This window comes from Manis pentadactyla, chromosome 1 (assembly GCF_030020395.1).
Source record: "Manis pentadactyla isolate mManPen7 chromosome 1, mManPen7.hap1, whole genome shotgun sequence".
Classification (NCBI taxonomy): Eukaryota; Metazoa; Chordata; class Mammalia; order Pholidota; family Manidae; genus Manis; species Manis pentadactyla.
This window is the reverse complement of record NC_080019.1, coordinates 182792008-182814310: the sequence shown is the minus strand read 5'-3', so window position 1 is coordinate 182814310 and position 22303 is coordinate 182792008. Positions and strand designations below refer to the sequence as shown.

At 35.8% G+C, this 22303-nt stretch overlaps 1 protein-coding gene across 1 annotated transcript; it reads left to right on the top strand.

Annotated features, from left to right (window-relative positions):
- The first annotated feature begins 184 nt into the window (after window positions 1-184).
- LOC118932638 (keratin-associated protein 26-1) lies at window positions 185-1061 on the top strand. The gene has a single exon (XM_036926259.2). The coding sequence runs from the start codon at window positions 249-251 to the stop codon at window positions 798-800; it is 552 nt and encodes a 183-aa protein (XP_036782154.2). The 5' UTR covers window positions 185-248; the 3' UTR covers window positions 801-1061.
- The last annotated feature ends 21242 nt before the right edge of the window (window positions 1062-22303 follow it).

Below are 22303 nucleotides of genomic sequence, written 5' to 3'. Positions count from 1 at the left end.
AGCCACGCTGCTTTATAGGCAGACTTAATCAATGGAAGGCACTGCAAGGAACATTCAGTTTTATGGGCGGTGAGAGCGGCACTTCCTGGGCCATCAGGAAGAGTTCTGATGCGGCCTCATACACGGAGGAAGAGTCTGTGCACAGAATCACCACCTTCGAGGGATATATAAGAGATCAGGCCAAATAAGGGGTTCATCGGGACGAAACCTTTGCTCCTCTCCATTCAACCGCTCCTTGAAACTTCGCCATGTCTTGCCTCAACTACTGTTCTGGAAACTACAGCACGGGATCCCTCAGAAATCCTTGTCAGATCCCTCTCACCTCCTCCAATGCCCTCTGCTCTACAAATGTGAGCTGTGGAGATGTCCTCTACTTGCCCAGCAGCTGTCAAGACCATATCTGCCCCCTGGACAATTGCCAAGAGACCTGCAGAGACCCAACCGGCTGCCTGCCAGCCTGTGAGCCCAGCAACCGTGGAACTTCTTGCTGCCCTTCCACTGTCTACTATGTGCCCAGACCCTGCCAAGGGACTAGTTTTCTTCCTGCTGCTTCTTGCATCTCTGGCTCCCGCCTCCCAGTGTCCTGTAGACCTCTGAGTGATGTGTCCAGCAGCTGCCGACCTCTGAGCCTCTTCCCTTCAGGATGCCGCCCCTGGGGCTGCGTGCCCTGTGGTCCTCAGTCACCTAGAGTTGTGTCCGGCAGCCTCGTACCTCTGCGCCCTCTCTTCAGTGGATGGCAACCTCAGAACCACATGTTCAGCACCTGCCGTCCATCCTGCTCTGCACTGGGAGGCCAGTAGCTGCCTTGTTCCAACGGAGAATCATGCTGAGGATCTGAGACAAAAATTCAAACGCTGTGGGCTTTTGGATCTTTCCTAGTAGTGACTGACATTTCTTGTGTTTACTGTGCCTGATCTAATGAAAACTGCTCCTTTCACACTTTTATCTTTTTCCTCCATCTCTCCTTGACAGAAAATTATTTGATTTACACTGCTATTCAATGTCACTCAGGTGTGGGAAGAATTTATTTGGTTCATGTAATAAATGAGATTGTCAGGATTAAGAACCTGCTTCCTCAGTTTGTCTCTTATTACTTCATTTTAACACAGAAATGACCTTAACTGCTTGCAAGGTAAGTGAATCAGACACGGGACACCCAGTCATATGTTCTTATCTGGCCGTACAGAGAAGCCTGATTTATCCCCCAAGCTGCTTTCTAGATCTCTGATCCCATGTACTTGAGAGACCCCAAGAGCGCTTGGTGGAAGTTATTTTGAAAGGCAGGACTAGGAATGATCTGCTTGCTTCTTTTCCAGTGGACATATGTCCATGAGGATGTTCATTCTTATTGCACACCCTGAATGGTATTTCACTGCAGCCTGAACCTTTGATGCTTTCTGTGATCTATTCCCACAAACAAAGAAATGAAAAATAAGCCCCTTCCCATGATATCTGGTTTCTTTCATCGTTTTTCTCCCTCCCACCTCTTTGACTTCATCTCTTCAATACTGAAAATGTGAAACTCCTGTAATTCTGACTTACATAAAGGTCCTAAAATGTGCTGCTTTTTATGAGCATCTGCCCTTTCACATCCATCATCCTCAAGACCCAGATGTTCTTCTGATCAATCTATCTTGAAAATCATATTTACTTTTAGGGGCACAGTCCAAATTCATTCATTAAGCTGTTGATTTATTCAGCAAGAATTTTATTACCTACCTTGTCTCAAACTATCCCATGCCAGGCATGAGACAAGAGTACAGAGGTGAGCAAGATAGACCTGAACTCTCAGGATTTTATCTCGGTGTTTTCCAGAAGTCATACAATGTGGGACATACATGTATTAAAGACAAACTTTTTCCCCTCGCTCAACACAGAATGTGTAGGTTTACATTCAAAAATTAAAATAAGGTGAACTGTAAAGGCATGAATGTTCACCTTTTGGAGGAACTGGAATATCTAGATACTGACAGCATGAAAGAAAGACAGTGACCTCTAGCACCTAACTAGTAGGTGTCCTCTTTGGAGAAGGCATGAGCTTCTAGTTCTCAGAATCCATGTCTCCTTAGGGGCTTCCTAACCCCGAAGCTGAATGCCCTTTCCTCTGATCATCATGTTCTTGCTGCTATTTTACAATCCACTCTAGTTCATTATATTGTTTCATCTGGCTGGATCTCCTGGATATTTAGAGTTGGTGACATCTGCACCATTTCTTTATCTTTTGAAGTGTTCCTTAGGTCCTTTCCTCACTCCCCACCCTAGTGAGTAAATCACACCTTGATTTGGCCTGCCTTTTGTCTCAGACATATTTCTATTGTTGATCTTGTTGGACTGTTTATTTTCAAATTATTTTTTAATGAGATTTTAGTCAAAATGTAACATATATACCAATATATCCACAGATGTAGCCAGTAGTCTGACTTCTTACCTATGTATTGGTTTTTCCTGCTTTTGAACTTTAAGATGAAATTATACAATTATCTACCCATTTGTCTCTGGCTTCTTTTATTAAATACCATAGTGTGTGATTCTTCTCCTCTATTCTGTACCAGTAGTCTGTTTATTTTCCTGGATGTATACTGTTCAATGTACTAAAACACCAAAATGTATTAATTCTGCTGTTGATGACTATATGTGTTGTTTCCAGTTTGGATCTACTAGAAATAGTGCATGGAAGACTTTTTTTATTCTTGTACATCTCTTTTGATATACATATGGAGACATTTCTATTGGATAATATATTTAGGAGTGGAATTGATAAACTATGTGGGTGGGCTATACCCATTTAGTTTTATTCTATTCCATGACACAGTTAGGCCCTACAGTCATACCCATATTGATTTCTACTATCAAAGCATGAGAAATCCAGTTGTTCTACATCCTCACCAATATTTGTAATTGTCAGTCTTTGTAAGTTTAGCCATTCTAGCGAGTATGTAGTTATAACAAATGTTGATTTTGTTTTGAATTTCCCTGATGATTTGTCAAATTGAGGAATTTTTTTCATGCTCCTTAGCCATTCAAATATTCTTTTTTGGAGATGAGGATGATTTGTATTCATCTCTCATCTAATTCTTACATTCACCTTTTATCTATTCTTACATCGATATTATGTTTAATAATTTTGAAGTGTTCCTTAGGTCCTTTCCTCACTCCCCACCCTAGTGAGTAAATCACACCTTGATTTGGCCTGCCTTTTATCTCAGACATATTTCAGGATTTTATTTCAGACATATTATCAGGATTTTATGTTTATATAAAACATAAAATATTATGTTTAATATTGATGTAAGAATAGATAAAAGGTGAATATTCTCATATTCAAGTATTCTCATAGACACAGAAAACAAACAACTGCCAATAATTCATGTCCTTTGCTCATGTTTTTAGTTAGCATGTCTGAATTTAGGATGGAAAGAGTTCTTTATAAAGTCTACACATTAGTTCTCTATTGGGTATTTATTTTTTTGAAATTCTTCTTCCACATCACTGCCTATCTTCTTCCTTTATTGATGGTATCTTTAGATTAATAGAAGTTCCTTATTTTAAGTTAGCCCAATTTATCAATCTTTTATCTATGGTTAGTACTTTTTTTCCTTTAAAAGGAACCTTTGTTTACCCCAAATTAATGAAGATACTATATGATAGCTTTAGAAACTTAATTTGTTTTACCATCAACTTTTAAATATACCAACAATATGAAATTGGCATGTGTGTGCGTGTGTGTGTGTGTGTGTGGTGTGTTGTGTGGTGCCGGGCAAAAACCTGGTTGAACCAGTACCATCTGCTAAAAAAAACTCTCCTCTCCTTATTGCACTGTAGTTCAGTATCTTTTTTTCATAAATCCGGTATTTGTATTCATCTCTCATCTAATCCTTATATTCATCTTTGATCTATTCTTACATCAATATTATGCTTAATTTCTCTTTGTTTTATTTGCATTTCTAAACTCTTCTCTAGACTTTGAGTTCTTTGAAAGCTGCCTTTGTGTCAGTATATAACTAGGCACTCTGTAAATGTTTGTTAATTTGAATTTAATTAAAGTGTATTTTGGTTAGATAGGGAAAGAGGTATTTAGTTTAAGGTGGTACTAATGAGAAATTCCATATGTTGTTGTTTTTTTCCCCTGCTTTATTCTGTGTTGTCTTTCTTAAGGTTGGTTGGAAAACGTGTTCACTTCTCATCTCCTCATAGCTTAGAATTCTAAGAGCTGTAATTCAAGAGAAATTCTATATAGAATATCTCATAACCAGATAGACCTGTTATTTTTATACCTTAGCCCACATGCTGTAATTTTCTGTTGTCAGTTATAGGTCATGTTCCTTATTTAATTAATTTAATTACCTTAATATCTGCCAAGGTAGTTATAATTTTTCTTAGTTTTGCCAAGATCATACAGATTTTAAATGACTGATCTGGGATTTATTTCCAAATTTTCTCAAAGCCCATGTTTCTCAAGTAAACTACACTGTTATACAAAAATGCGTTTGAGCCAGTTGATTCCAAGTCAGTATATTAGCTGATCTTTATCGCCTTGGAGCTTTGTAGGTATATTTCCTATAGCAAAATATGTGGAAGATAGGTATGTGAGCTCTTTTTTTCACACAAAATATTAAATATTCCTTATTTATATCCAAGCACCAATGTGTTGATTGTCATTGACCCCCTGAATATAATTACTGTCAAACAGGATGTAACAAGAACTGACTTCCTTGTATCAAGGCATTAACTCAAATAATATACTGCCCTTCCTAAATGAACTCTAATCAAGAACGTGTGTTAGGTCTCCATCACAGCCACTTATGAAGCACTGCCACTGAAGTTCAAAATCAGGCAGAATCATCTTATTCTTTATCTTGCTTGAAATAGATAGAGGAAAAATAAATATTTAAACTTGGGGATGATGTGTTAGTTTTTAAATCAGGCATATATAAGGAAAAAGTGAAGGGTTTTTCAGCTCTTTTGAGGGTAGAATTTGAAATCTGAATATTTTCTCAAAGCCTAATTCTGAATAATAGCTTCTCAGTATAAATAGTAATTTCTTCGTTATCCACTGAGACAAATTTTTTCTTAGAGAAGTTTTCTAGAAATTGGAGAAGGTAAAGCCATTGGGGGTGACTCTTCAAGAATGTGTGCAATTCTGGTTTCCACCCCAACATATAAAAGGCTTAGAAGTCATCACTTCCGTCTTACAACAAGAAGACAGAAAAATCAGTGACTTTCCCTGGACCCAACAGAGAGCTGAATATGAACAAACAACTGCCACCTCAAAATGTGGAGAACAGGTGAGTGTAGAGAATCTCAGCTAAAGCCTGCTTCCCTGGAATAGAAGGTTATGCAGAAACCACTCCTGGTAGGAGCACTTAGTAATTTTGCAGTATTGTTGGGGGCTGAGTGTGAACTAGCATGAGTACGAGAACCTCCTGGGGGCCCCAGTCTTAGGGATGACCCACACTTCTTGGGTTTTGCCTCTGAAAACCTCACCAGTTTGCCATGATGAAGAACAACAAGATGCCCTTGTGGCCCCATCAAGGCAAAGGGAGGAATAATTCTAGCAAAACGTATCCAGAGCCAAATGTGCCCCTCCATAACAAACCCCTACTCTCCAGGAGAAAAGAACTTTAGCAAAGACATAGGCAATTTAAGGGAAGGACATTTCTCTCTCCAGCCCACGCTAGCTTTTCTGTCTCAGCTAAGTGGAGCGGATGGGGCACAGAAACTAAGAAATACTTATGAAGGTCAACTTCATAAGCCTACTAAAAACTGCCATTTTATTACAAAGTTATAGAATACTTCCCTCTCTTCCACCTTACGATCATAGCCACAGGGCTCCTACATAACAGTGGATTACAGCAAAAAGAGCTGCATGGTGAAGATTCTCTCTGAAGAGGAAGACATAGGAAAGTCCAAAACCAGAAGGAGAGACCACAAAAAGAATACCAGAGAAATCTGAAGCCTCTGGCACCTACAGCAAACATTAAGCACAAACCATATCTCACATTAACTAAAATCCTCACACTTAAAGCCTGTTTATCTCAGTTGCCACTACCCCATACAACATGTCTGACTTTCAACAAAGTTATAAAGGCACACTGAAAGCCAATAAACACAGTCTCCAGAGAAAAAAATCAAAATCAAAATCAGATTAAGACATGCCATAAGATGTTGCAATTATTAGACAGGAAATTTAAAATCACTCTGATTATTACATTCAGAGCTCCAATAGAAAAAATAGATAACAAGAACACATAACTCATGTAAGCAGAGAGATAGCAAAAGAATAGAAAATGCTAGAAATCAAAACTCCGTAACAGAAATGAAGAATGCCTTTGATTATCTCATTAGTAGGTGACATAGCCAAGAAAAGAATCACTGTGCTTGAGGGTAGGTCAATAGAAACTTTCCAAAATAGAAATAGACTCATAGACACAGAAAGCGGATAGTTTCCATAGGGTATGGGGTGGACAGTAGAATAGGTGAAGGGGGCAAAATTAATGAGAATATTCAACATTTTGATATGGATGATGGTTACATGAGTGTCTACACATGTCAAAAGCCATACACCAAAATTTGTGCACTTATTGTATATACATCAATTTAAAAAGAAACAATGTTTGGCTAACTACAAAAAAAAAAAAAATAGAAGAAGACCAAGCATGGCATCCCAGCATTGTGGGACAATTTCAAAAGATGTGACATACTGGTAATTAAAATAACAAAAGGAGAAGAAAATCAAAAAGGAGCAGAAGAAGTAACAGGAGTAATGGCTGAAAACATGCAAATTTTATTGACAAACATTAAACCACTGATTTAGGGAGCTCAGAGAGCACAGAGCAGGATTAAAAACAGAAACAAAACAAAAAGAACATTATACCTGCTCATATCATATTTAAACTACAGAAAAACAAAGGCGGTGAAATCTTGATAAAAGCCAGAGGAAAAGCAATGTGTCTGTAGAGGAAATAGTAAGAATTACAATGGACTTCTTGTCAGAAATCATGCAGGCAAGGAGAGTGAAGTATTTAAAATGTTGGGAAAAAACCCACTAACCTAAAATCCTATATCCAATAAAATTATCCTTCAAAAGTGAAGAAGAATAAGATTTTCTCAGACAAACAAAACCTGCAGAATTCATTGCCAGCAGACCTTCCCTGCAAGAAATGTTAAAAGAAGTTCTTCAGGGAGAAGAAAGTATATATGTCAAAACATAGCTCTGCATGAAGGTAGGAAGAACAATGGAGAAGAAACAAATGTATGTAAAGTAAACTCTTCCATTTTTCTTTTCCTTAATTGATCTAAAAGGAATGTATGCTGTGGCATGACTATGTAGTCATTGTTCCTTTCATAATTTAAATAATCATTAAATCAGTCTTTTGTTTTTTTTAAACAATATGTTCTCTTAAATGGTTGAGAAAATCTACTTAAATATAATAGCTATTTCAGAGTTATAACTTAGTCAATATTTCATTACCATTTTGTTTGATTGACACATTTGCAGCATATGAAGTGATTTCAGTGGACCTAATTGTTCAGGAAGTAATAAAGAATCCCCATTATGCACCGAGTTCTGTTCCAGGTGCTGGAGATGTAGTGATAAACAAAACAGACGCTATCTCTTCCCTTACGGAGCTTACACTCAATCTGGGGGAGTGACAGAAAATAAACAGTAAACACTGATAAAGAATATGACAGTATTAGAGTGTGTAAAGTAGTATAAAGGTAATGGAAATGGCATTATAAACAGGGAGATGACCTCTCAACAAGGTCAGGGGCATGTTGTCTTTTAAAAAATGACATATGAATTGTAATTAGAAGGATTAAAAGGAGAGCACGCTTGATAAACTGAGGGAGGTTTGTTTTAAGCTCAGAGAACAAGATCAAAGGCACGAACGTGGGGAGTATTCAGAACAAAAGGAGGCCAGTGTGGCTGGGAAGTAGTGAGTCGAGAGTATTACCAGAATTTGCCAAAATATCCAATATATTAGACACGCTTTCCAACAATAGGGTAATCAATCCTGTAAGGTACGTCTGAAATGTTTTTATCAAGCCTTGGTTATTTTCCAAAAGTAAACACAGCCAAATGGACGTCCACTTAGAGATGGATATCTCACCTCAACTTACCATGAACCATAGCCTCTTGCTGAGACATAATAAAGACTGATCCTCTTACAAGGCAATCTTTAAAAAGGATGTGTGCAGCTATGATTTTTAGTTTGTTAATCAGTCATTAACCTAATGCTTCACTGGGGTAACGCTATGTTCTGACCTAAGATTTCGTGAGGTAAACACCTCTGAGGACGAGGCTCAGGAGGGCTGGCTAAGAACTTCTGTTTTACGAAATGTGTCATCAGCCATGTAGGGAGAAGCAACAATATTCTCTTCTAGATGTTTAACATCATCTGTTGCTCCTGTTTATGCATTTATTTCAACCGTAGAATAAAAATCCAAACAGTAGAGCTTGAGCTTCAGATAGATCCTTTGGAGTTATGCAAAGGATCTCAGATGTGTGTAACTCTTGAGCCAACAGAAACAAGCATGGGAAATTTGAGCTCATAGGGACAACAGACGGACCTGTCCCTCCTGTCAAGTTAGGAAGTGTAGTTACTTTTCCTTTGCAAAGTCCAGTATCTTCCAAATTCTGCTATGGTGGTTTACCTTACGAATATCTTGCTCACTTTTCGAAAGTTAACAAACCACAAAATATATATTGAGATGTCAAAGTAACCCTAATTGTAAGCTTCAACAGAAATATTTAAAAGAAAACATTCTTAATTCTGTAACTTTTTTGACATATTTACCATGGCAGCACTTAAATATTTGTTTGACCTTGTTCAAGGTCTAAGAACATTTTTCCTCTCAAATTATTTGGATATTTCTTCTCTCTTTTACTGGTTGCATTGCTTTTTTTTTAAATAGGAAGTTGCTCAGTATATTTTAATATACTCCCTCTGTCAAACAAGCATATGTCATTGCTTTTTTTTTAAATAGGAAGTTGCTCAGTATATTTTAATGTACTCCTTCTGTCAAACAAGCATATGTCATTAGTGGGTATTCATTATTGCTAATACGTTCACCATAATCATTTTTCTCGGAATATAGATGTTCAAAGTTTGGGTTATGCATTGAAATGAAAGCAGGTTGTTCTTACCTCCTACTTATCTAATTTGTATTGGGAAATATCTAAAAATGAAAACCAAAGATCTACTTAAAATATACAACAGGAGGTTATTTATACTCTGAGTATTTTGGTAAATAGAATTAATTAAGAAAAATCCTGTGGATCAATAAAAGCATACATGTCTTACGAATACTCTGATATTTTTATACTCTGGGAAGCAGTGACCTTTTCCAAGTGGGTGAGCTCCCTTTATGTGACATCTGGGCTTCCAGGATGTCATGAGAAGGCAGTTTCCTGCACACAAGGAACCTATATAATGTATTATACATAAAAAATGCTGCTAGTGAAAAACTATAGGATGAATTAAGAGAAAATCTTTTAAGTTCATATTCCAACCAGGGTGGACAGACGAAGAGCATTTCTGTATAGACAGTGTACTCTTAAACACATCTCTGATTAAAGTCCCTCACTTGAATCCAGAGAAACAATACTGAAAACTGGACACTTGATATGTAGATCTTTCAGTCAGATGCTGAAATTTTTCAGTTTTGGAAAACTTATCCAAATACACTTTCTGCGGTAATTTAATCTTTGGATCACTGAACTCTGTGGTCCCTCAAAAATATATATTTAATCCTACTTAATAAATTACTTAAATTTCCATGCTAACTGCACCTATATGTGAAGTTAATAACAAACACCATACCATTATTTAGTGTCTTATTATGAACACACAAGAGTGTAAAGCTTTTTAAATTATACCTGTGAACAAATGCATTATTGGATACATCCTGTTTTGTTTTCTCAATTACCACATGCTGACCAGCTTTATCACAATGTGTGAAATTATTTCACAGACTGCACATGTCCCTTTTTTAAACTGACAGTTTTACATTCAAATGATTCTAAAAAATAGACCCAGGTGAAAATTTAGAACAAAAAAAATTCAATTACGAGAGTTCATTCTTCCTTATGTACAAGTCTCTGTTACCATATTTTCATGCATGACTTTGACTGTAATCAGCTGACTATGAACTTGTAAAAATCCCTAACTCCCAGTGAGTACTGGATCCCGAGTATATTAACTTTGTATCTCCTCTACCATTGTCTTATTTTTTTATCCAAAGTTGAAAAGCAGTATTGAAAATAGATTTGAAATTCAAAAGACACTACTATTCTCTGAAAAAAAAAAAATAATAATAATAAATTTTGTTCTCTGACTATTTGCATCTTTGGACAATTACTTAGAAATTAAAGGAAGGATTGTAAGGATTATAATATAAGACACACTTAAGTGAGCAAAATCAACTGTAAACTAGATTTTCCTCTGAACTCAAACCAGAGTTTTACTGAAAGTGTTAAAATATTTTTATTTCCATTCTCCAAAGAAATACAGTTTTCTTGATAAGGAATTATGCATAGAACCTTCAGAAGAGCCATTCAGCTTTGTCTAGGCATAACTTAAGGTTGATGGTTTCAGGGACAAAGTGAGAGGATGTACACAAAAAACAATATTTTGCTGCTTATCCATTTTCCTATTCTTCTTAATTTCATATACAAATACCTCCTCTGGTTCCCAATATAAATAGATCATAGTCAGATCTAACTATACCATGGAAAAGAAAGAACACACATGAAAGTGCTATATGGCCCACACATTTCGCAGTGCCTATTCCTGTTTGCACCAACAGCAGCTGTACTGATGGGCCCTCCTTCTCCATTAAAATAGAATAGTGCTTTCCATTTTCTTTATGAAATTCTTATTGGTGATAAATTTCTGGTACTGTCATGTCTGCAGGAGCTGCATCTGTGGAGGTGCTGATGGCCTGCAAGATAGATCTGTAATATGAATGTATGAATTGATTACAGAACTTTCTCAACTGCAGGGTGAAAAGGCTGGTATATTTTAAAGCAATCTTGACATCTTGTTTTGTGTAGAAAAACCTATTCTCCATGACGCTATTTATCATTAGGGTAAAACAGTTCAGTAACACACACTACTGCTTTCTTTCTAGTAGAGTGGGAAGAAGGTGGAAAAGAAAAAAAGGAGAGACAGAGAGAGGGAAGGCTTGAAAGGGAAAAAAAAAAAGATTTTCCAGGGGCAGAATCTGAACTGGTATTAGTGAAACTACAACTTGATATATTTATTCAAAATCATATCTCCAAATGCATTCATTCAGCACCACTTTTTCAACAAATATTTTTGAATTGTTATCATAAGCTGGGCACTATTCTACCCACTGACCGTAATTTGTTTGCACCCATACAAATATGGGACACCCATACTACTGGGCCTTCTCTATCTGAACAGACAGGTCAGTTCTCATGTTAAGGCTTTGGCACCTGGAAGCAGAACTCTAATAACACTAATCCAATGTGTTATTCTACAATCAACCCACCAAATGTCAAAGCAATCTGATATGTGTGTGGGGTTGGGGGACATTTTCTGGAAAAGATAAAATTTTGCAGGAAGTTGCACCAGAGCTTTCACCCACAATGACACTTTTCTATGGAAAAGTGTTTCTGTCTAAGATCTGGAATGCAAAAGGGTTCTTTTTATTTTATGTAGGCACAGCTAATCAGAAACTTAAGAATCAGTGGGTGCCTAAGGGATATTCTTGTCTGGTGAAACCCTAACCAGGCTTTGTAGAGGCATCTGCAGAGTAAATCAGGTCTTTCGGTCCAATTGCAGTTCTGTGAATCTGAGCCTCTAAGTGATAGGTTCATAAATCTGCTTTATTTTTCTTTTTCCTAAAAACTCACCATATTTTTCAAAGCAAAGTTTAGTTTGGCAATAAAGAATCAATCTAAATTTATCTTTCTAGATGGTCATTTTCTTCAGGATTCTTAGAAGAGGATCTTGTCATATGAAATATGTTTAACAAATAATGTTAAAATTGACAATCAAGATCCAAAAGCTAGAAAGCTAAACAATCAATAGAAATATGCCATAATAGGAAACCTCACTTGTTATCTAAAATGCATATTAGATCAATATAGTAAGATACCATTTTCCAAATTAAATTGGCAAAATTCAATAATGGTAACAATATCCAATAGTATTGCATTTGGCAAATCAGATACTCATGCACTGTGTTAGGAGTGTGGATTTGGAAACCTGTATCAAAAGCCTTTAAAATATATTGTGATCTGAGTAGGTTAGAATTTTTTTATGAAATAACAACATAATGGGAATAAAGCAGAAATTTGAGCAGCCTCCAAACAGAACCTAGGGATTAGACTGGTTGTCATGGCATCAATGAAAACATTTGCAAAATCTTTCAGGACTTTGGAAACCACTTTATTTTGGGTTGTGTATATTCCAATTAATTTAAATTTTACATGTCAGTATTTTTTTAATGGGGAAGTTTACATGTGAATATAACCTGGATATCATTTTAGAATAAATACAATATTTTATTTTGAAGAATTTACTTATAAAATTCCACCACATTGTTCATCTTTTTCTCATTCTGCTGTTAACCAAAATTGTGAAAACTTCAAGGATGAGGAGTCATTCTTGCTTTGTGAGCCACTAGCCAATTCTCTTACACTATATTCTAGAGAAGGAATTCCATTTCAGCTAGTTATGACCCTGGCACTTTGCTGGAAGTAGTAAGAAGAATTAAGGGTAAATATCTGGTACAGGAATATTTGGAAAACATAAATAAAACTTTATGAGAAGATTCGAGGGTATTTTCATTGGCATTAATGGAATGCTGTCAGGTAAAAAAATCTTGGCAAGACAGAAGTGAGCATGCATATGGAACTGCCAGGAAGCAGTGAGAATATGTAGAAAATTACCTAGAAGAAGACAGTCACGTTTGAGAAAGTCTCTGGGACTCTTCTGAAACTCATTCTGTTAACCTCACATCTTTCCACAACTGCGATATACCTTTTTTCTTACTTGTTGTTCTCTGCTCTAGAAGAGTAATCAGCGGAGGTGCCCTTGGCTTAATCAGCAGTTGCCCACCTGGCTCCTGGACTACTGCCAATGACACTACAGTGAGCCCACCGGCTGCCAACTAGCCCACTGTGGGCCCAGCGGCTGTGAAACCTCTTGATGCCCTTCTACTATTGCCATGTGTCCTGACTGTACAGAAACTTTGTTCCTGTTACTTCTTGACTCCAGTTCAGGCCATCCACCAGGGTGGAGGAGGTCATCTAGAAGATGTGACTGCTGGTTTACCTCCACGCTGGCCCCAGGCGATTAGGTGCTCCTTATTCTCTCCCTTATCATTGGAATATGCATTCCTCTTGCCTTCCTTGCTCCCAGAAGCAGCCCCAAGGATACAGCTTTGTGATAGAAATGTGGTATTGAGACCATCTGGATAGTAAATTTGACTGAATGCAGTTAAGCCATCTATTTAAACTCCTAAGATCTGGAAGGTAAATGCAGAGAATCTACTTATTTTGCAGCTGTCAAGATAAGCCTGCTAAGTAAGTTTTCTCACTTATTAAAACTGTCATCTACCAATCTGGAATGTTCTGCTTCTTTCTTTGATATCCTCTGCCTTGTGTGTATGGGGGCCAGTTTCAGATTACATCTGGGAAGTCCCAAGGAGATTGCAAACCAACACACCAACATATGCCAGATGTTTAAGGTCCCAGCTAATAACTTCCACCCCCAACCTATCTCTCCTGTGTCTTCTAGCCTGTCAACTGTATGTCTGGTAGTGGCTACTCTTTGATCTCTGACTCCTGTTGTTGAAACCATTTACCAGGTGCATAACAGTGGCAAATCACTCAACTTACTATCAAATAACTTTGGACCTTTGACTTTTGTATTTGGTAATTTCTAAAGCTTGTGTCTTTTCTGGAGTACCTGGCATCATTTATCTTCCAGTAAATTTGGTAAGCAGAATCAATATTAGAATTGGGATTTCTTACTAAAATTGTATCTCCATCTATCATATCTTACAAAACTTTTCCAAAGATTAGATGGTAGGTACATATTTTTTGACCAGTTGTTTCAAGATGCTCCTAGACAGAACAATCTCCACTCAGTTTTGTTTACATGGATTTCATAATGTGAGAAAAGACTTGCTTTAATTCCTAGTAAATATGTTTTCTCAGATACTGCAAATATGGCTTTTCTTAACATTCATTTGTTAATTATAGTGAATTTATGATGTTTTAAATTAATAAGAGGGTTCTGTCCACTTGATAAAGAATGGAAAATGTAGCCTGATTCAGTTTTTTTACTTCTTCATTGATTCATTCAGCAAATATTCATTGACTTTCAAAATTGTGCCAGGTACTGAGTTGTTCTTTGGATCTTTCTGAATGTTGGTCATCCTGTTTTTGTTTGTTTGTTTGTTTGTTTGTTGTTTTTGTATCATTTATGAACTACTTTGATTAAAACCATTCTCAAACACTGATTTTGATGCTATCATGGGTACAGGACTAGAAGAGACTAAAACTCATTCAATTGTGGTTCACAAGCTCTCAGTGTGAGGACAGTACTTGGGGTTTATTCCACCTTTTAATAGTTTATAATGTCATCAAAGATGACAGGTGATTAAAATTGTGTAATTTTTTTGATGAGTCTCCAAGTGGCTACTGTGATTAAAAGCATAAACACTGCTAATAAACATGGTGGTGGGTTGTAGGTGTGGAAGAGCCATCAGTAATTGTTGGGTAAAATATATGTGTAAATCTCTCAGAATAAATTACTGTGTGTCTAAATTCTATTAACTCTTCTGCAACTGGGAAAAATATGCCAAAGTTATTTACAAAGTGGGATTTTAGAACTAACTAATTCTTCCAGATACTGAAACTATGCATGCTGAAAGTTGCACAACTTGACAGAGGAGTATATACTGCATAAAGAGGGTTAAATTTTTCTCAGTGCTTTACTTATTATTACTGGTAAATTAATCACATAAGTTGATACAGAGAGATGTTGCAAGTGTCCCATTTATATATTCGAGAAATTTATTGGCTTTCTATAATTAGGTAAAAAGCAGAAAATGTGTTGTTTCTGTGTTTTTGAAGTAGTAATTTCCAAAACACATGAAGACATTTAAATGTACCCGCCAATGGTATGCTTACATCCATTGTCCATTCATCACAAACAGAGCCACTGATGTATCGAGTTAATTCTTCTTGCTTAGATACTGCCTGGTGGTATGTTAGAAGCTTAATAACAATGTTTCTCACCGCGAAACCCATTGGATTTACTTCATTTGCTGAGAAGTTAACTGCAAGTACAGGTACAATCAGTTGCCCAGTTCTTGTTACTGGAGGGTGAATAGAATAATATATGGGGAGTCACTTAGGAAAGTATATTCTTGTCATTTTCTTTCTGGCTACTATGGTGAGATTCAGCATTCAAAAATAGTATGGTTTCAACAACACACTAAAAGGATCATACATTACCATCAAGTGGGATTCATTCCAGAGATGCAATGATGCCTCAACATCTGTAAATTATCACTGTGATTCATCACATTAACAAACTGAAGGATAAAAATCACACAATCATCTTAATAGATACACAGAAAACATTTAATAGATATCAACATCTATTTATGATAAAAACTCTCAACAAAGTGGGTATACAGGGATGTACCTCACATATGTGGTAAACTGACAGCTAACATCATACTCATGGTGAAAAGCTGAAGGCTTTCCTCTAAGATCAGGAACAAGACAAGGAGGCCCACTCTTGTCACATTTATTAAACATAGTATTGGAAGTCCTAGATATAGCAATTAGACAAAAAAAAAAGAAGTAAAAGACACTGAAATCAGAAAAGAAGTAAAACAGTCACTATTTGCAGATGACATGACACTAGGTAAAATACATTAAAAACACCAACAAAAAATAAAACCTGTTACAATTAACAAATGAATTCAGTAAAGCCGCAGGATACAAAATCAATATACAGAAATCTGTGGTATTCCTGTGCATTTATAAAGAACTATTAAAAAAAGAAATTAAGAAAGCAATCCCATTCACAATTGTATCCAAAATAATAAAATACCTAGGAATAAATTTAAACAAGGAAATGAAAGATCTGTACACTAAAAACTATAAGACACTGATGGAAGACATTGAAGGGGACACATTAGTTAATGGAAAGATATTCTGTGCTCATGAGTTGGGAGAATACTGTTAATATGTCCATATTACTCAAGAAAACTGCAGTTTCAATGCATTTCATATAAAAATTGTAAAAGCATGTTTCAAAGAACTAGAACAAATAATTCTAAAATATGTATGAAATCATAAAATATTCCAAATAGCCAAAGCTGTCTTGGGAAAGAAGAAGAAGCTGGAAGCCTGGTTTCAAACTATATTACAAAGCTTTAGTAATCAATACAGTATGACACTGTCACAAAAAACAAACATAGATCAATGTGACAGAATTGAGAGCCCAGAAATCAACCAACACATATATGGGGAATTAGTTTATGACAAAGGACACAAGAACATAGAGTGGAGAAAAGACAATCTTTTCAATAAATGGCATTGTGAAAACTGGTCAGCTACATGCAAAAGAATGAAACTAGGCCACACTCTTACATTACACAAAACTTAACTCAAAATGGATCAAAGACTTGATTGCAAGACCTGAAACCATAAAACTCCTAGAAGTTAAACATAAGAGATAAGTTCTTTGACATTAGTCTCAGTGATTTTTTTTGTGGATTCATCTCCAAAGCCAAGAGAAGCAAAAGCAAAAATAAACAAATGTGACCACATCAAACTAAAAAGCTCCTACAAAGGGAAAAAAACCATCATCAAAATGAAAAGACAGCCTATTGTGGGAGAAGATACTTGAAAATCATATGTTTGACAAAAAGTTAATATCCAAAACATATAGAGAATCCATATAATTCAAAAACAAAAAAAAACAACCCATTAAAAACTGGGCAGATGATCTGAAAAGACATTTTTTCAAAGAAGATACACAGATGGTAACAGGCACATAAAAAGATGCTCAGCATCACTAATTATTAGGGAAGTGTAAATCAAAACAACACAGGGGTATCACCTCATACCTATTAGAATGGCTATTACCAAAATGGCAAGAAGTAAGTGTTGGAGAGGATGTGGGGAAAATGGAACCTTCACACACTGTTGGTGGCATTGTAAGTTGGTGCAGTCACTGTGGAAAACAGAAAGGAGATTCATCAAAAAATTAAGAGTAGTACAGCCATATGATCCAGCTATTACACTACTGGTACTGAGGAATACAAAAACACTGCTTTGAAAAGATACATGCACCCCTATGTTCATTGCTACATTATTTACATTAGCCAAAATATGGAAACAACCTAAATGCCCATCAATGGATGAATGAATAAAGGTGTATGTGTGTGTGTGTGTGTGTGTGTGTATGACATTTGTAATAGTGTTGATGGACTCTGAGGCTATTATGCTAAGTGAAATAAGTCAGAAGGAAAATACTATATGATTTTACTCATATATTGAATCTTAAAACAAAATAAAACAACAACAAAAAGCAAATGGACAAAACAAAACAATAACAAGCTCATAAATACAGAGAACAGGTCAGATCAGTGATTACCAAAGGGAAATGGGAACAGGGGGAGGTCAATGAAAGGGATGAAGAGATGAAGGGAATCAATTATAGAGTGATGGATGGTAGACTTTGGGGGTCATCACTTTGTAATGTATACAGATATTGAATTATAACGTACACTTGTAACTTACATAACAAAACAACAACAGCATAACATATTCTTTTTGCCCTCTGACCATAGTCAAAACTATGAAAAACTGCCGTTTTTTATCTCTAACAATGGCTTAGTTGTTTTAAGGGAAATACCAAGAAACATTGGGTAAGATGTCACAAGAGCTGGTTTATAGTCTCAGTTCTATCTCTTAGTAATTCTGTGGCATAAATAAATTGAGTACATGTTAAAATGTATCTTCTCATCAGGAAAACAAACCTGCCTTCCTGCCTCAGAAAGCTGCTACAAAAATTAACTGACATAAATATGAGAAAGTGCTTTATAATGGTATCAAAATATAAGTTACTATAAGGTAGCTTATTTGACAAAAGAAATTAAGTCCCAATTGCTTATGGCATAAACAGATGAAGATATGAAATAAACAGATCTCTTATTTTTCAGTGGTAAAGAATTTAGCCCATGATTGGCATTTTGAATAAACCTTTTATTTCATGTGTTTTAGATTTACAGAAGATATATAAAGAAACAGAGTTCCATAGACTCCACACCTAGTTTCCCCATTAGTAACATTGGTATTCACATTTGTTACGGTTAATAAACCAATGTTGACTCATTATTATGAACTGAAGTCCATACTTTGTTTGGTCTTCCTTTATTTTACCTAATGTTCTTTTTACATTCCAGGACCCCACTTGTGATGCCACATTATATTTAGTCATCATGTTTCCTTAGGCTATTCTTGACTGTGACAGTTTCTCAAATTTTTCTTGTTTTTGAAGTCTTTGAGAGTTTTGAGGAGTACTGGTAAGGAATTTTGTAGCACATTCTCAAATTGGATTTGCCTGACATTTTTCTCAGGATTAGACTGGGATTTGGGGTTAAGAAGAAACACCAAAGGGACAAAGTTCCATTTTAAGAGTACATATAATCAACATGACTTAACATTATTGATGGTAAAGTTGGTCACTAGGCATAGGGAGTGTTTGGTGGGGTTTTCCACTATAAAGCATATGTTTTTCCTCCTACCCATACTGTGCTTTCTGAAAGGAAGTTACTGTGTACAGTCTATACTTAAATGAAGTTATACTCCACTTCTTTAAGGGAGAAACATCTACATGTGTTATTTGGAATTCTTTTGCATAAGAGAATTATCTATTTTCCCCTACTTATTACTTATGCAATGATTTATTTATATCAGCATGGATACATGGCTATGTATTTTGTACTTTGTGATATAACATACTATTGTTATTTATTTTTTTGCTCAAATTATTCTAGTTTTGGCCATTAAAGCTCTTTTAGTTGACTCCTGTGTCTTTTTAACATAACTTTGCAATTGTTTAATTTGCTTTTGCTTTTGCACACTCCTTACTTTCTGACATGAGATGCTCCAGTTTTATCTTATATCTTCCTTGTGAGGAATATATTCCACATAAGCATGTCATGTTGTAAGCCTGCAGTAAAGTTACACTTACAACACAATTTCTTATCAGTTTTTGGTGCTTGTCATGATACCATGCTTGACATAGTGAATAGAACCTTTATGAAAAAGAATAGAAAAATATCAAGGACATAGATGACTACACAATGCATATATAGAATTAGACAATAGCAATATCATTCTGGCTTGGATAAATGGAGAATTAAATATTTGTTAACTGAGAAGTTATATTCCTTTCAGATTCTTCCCTGAGAGACCCTATGGAGAATATTGCTACCTGCTTTACTTGGAAAAAAAAAGCAAAGAAACTGAATAAGGTGAAGAATCAAGGTGATTAATTGGGGGGGTCTTTCCTAGGTTTATAAATTCACGATATGAAATAAAAATAGTAGAATTTTGCAATTTCTCATATTTGGCTATAATTAACTTTAATTCTTGCCATTTCCATGAAAATCCTGCAGCATTTGCTAATTCCACCAATCCTCTGGGGATTAGTGTCCTGTCTGCTTACTGCTCCAGCTGTCACGAGTTCACTCATCACCCACCCAGAAAGCTACACCCAGACCTTCAATACAGTCCAAAAGAGATGACTTAAGTGGTTGCACTATGAAGACTGGTGAGACTGTAGGTCATTTCTTCATACACACCTCAAATCTCTTTTCCATACCATCCTCTTTTCCCCTACTTCCCTGCTCTGCTTGTTTGAACTGATTGTAATAACTACAAAATCTTCTCATTCTCTACTGAAAAGAAATGCAGCCTTCTCCAAATCTCATTCCCAAATGTAGAACTCTAACCCCACCAATGTGCTCAAAAGAAACAGATTGACCTCCTTGAGAGGAAACCCATCTGGAAGGAAGTAGAATAGGTTATAAACAGTGTTTTTGTTTTGGAAAGGTTTTTTTGTTGTTGTTGTTGTATTTGTATGGCCTCTGGAAAGACAACATTTTTATTCTTTTGTTACTTGTGACATTTTATCTACACAGAAACTGTAATTATAGTATACTGGAGGTAAGCCAGCATTATTTACTTCACTAAATATGGACTTGTGTACTAACTGAAAACAAAAAGGAAAAAAACTCCTTATTTACAATGAAGCCCAATTAGTTTTGCTATAGATACCTGGTGGTGGGGATCTAACCATGGAGAACAGTAATCCAGAGTATCTTATCCAATAACACAACAGCACAGTTCCATTGCTGGCTGCTAATAAACAGGAAGGATAAATCTACTCTGTGACATTAATCATGGAGAAACTGGAACTTTTGTGTGTAACTGGTAAATTAATTAGCCTGAGGGTCACATATCATTAAAGACATCACTTTCTAGAATTAGAAAAGACATATTGCCTGTGGTATCCATTTTCTAGATTAAATGGTCAGTTGGCTCATCTTTTAAAAAATTCTCTTAACGACAATGTAAGGAGGGTGGAGTATGTTGTTACTTACAACAGATACTCCCCTACTCAATAAAAAGAATTCCAACCTGACTCATTTTATTTTCAGTTTACATAAAGATCATAAAATGTGTTTACAGTGCTACCAATATTACAGAGAGTCCCTGTAATACATACACAGGAATAGATGGGTTCTCAATGCCAGCATAAAAGTGTCCTGATGTTGCAAATGGGGAGCAGCCTCAACAAATTACTAAATTTACGTAAATGAGTCATGAAAAATTTTTGGAGCTTCTAGCAGGAAAGTTCAGCTATTTGTGTACCCTTCACTGAGAAATGCCCACCCTCTCCAGAGGAAGGTTTGCTTTGCCCACAAGCTACAATTTAGAAAGGCAGTGTGTGTCAACAATCTGTGAAGCTTGCTCAGTCGAATCCACCTTGACTATGATTGCTGTCCTTCATGCCTCGGTCAGAATGACCTCAAAACCACTTCATTTAGATTGTGCTAGGTGGACAATGGTCAGGGCCTTTCACAAATATTTTTTTTTAATGAATCATGGAAGCTACTAGTAAGATGGTGTTTAATGTAGTAAATGTGCATATGAAGAAAGTGAAGTTCAGAAAGTTACATGTGAGCATATTTTAACTAGATGGTGGCAAACTCCTGAGTTCTGGCTGTATTTTCTATAACTACATATGCCAACTCTTAGGGCTTTACAATTCAGAAAAATGATCCTGATATTGAGAATTGGGAGCAAACACACTAGTATATAGAAGATCTACTGGACTGACAAAATGTGTACTGACAAAAGCATATTTCCAGAGATACAATGATATAAGTAGTCTCCCTAAATAAAACTCCTCAAGGAACTCATGAAAGTCCATTTATCCAAATAAAGGGGTTAAGATGGAGTTACAGAGTTCAGTAACATTATTAAGCTAAAACATTTTTCTTTTTGGTAAACTAATCTAGGAACTTCTATTTCCTTTCTATGTATAAATACATTGTGATCCCAAAATATCAACAGACAAATAAAGCTTTAGAGAATAACTCAATAAAAAATTAGGTTGTCTTTCTTAATTAAATAATCAGAAAAAATATAAGTTGTTTCAAAAGTGTTTATGTATGGGAGATACTCGTTAAAAAATAGTAATATGGAAACAGGTTATAAACATAAAGACTCTCTGTATATATGCAATAACATGTTGAAATACACTTAGATAAGCATCCAAAGAAACAAGACCTCTTTTTTTACATAACATCTGTCAAAATATGTGTGCTGACACTTTCAGTTTCATGGTAATAAAAGATGAAACAGTGACGTACAGTCTCCCTGGGTGTGGATTTTAGCAAAGATTGTCAAAGCTTTCTAGGTCACCATTCTTCACTGGGAAAGATACTCTTGAATATGGTATCCATGCCAAGTTTTCCAAAAGATAAATTAGATTTTGAATTTAAGTTGTGTCTCCAAAGAATGCAAAATAAGTTTCAATTAGCACATTAGGAATTTTCAACATTGTCCTTTCTAAAACTACATTATTAATATTATAAAGTATTGACATATATGTATTTTGGTTTTAGGAGAAAATGGCCATGAATGAATTCTCTCCAATTATGTGGATCTATTTGTAGATTTTTAACAACAACTTCGAGGAAATGTCAAGGCTTATCAACAGAAATG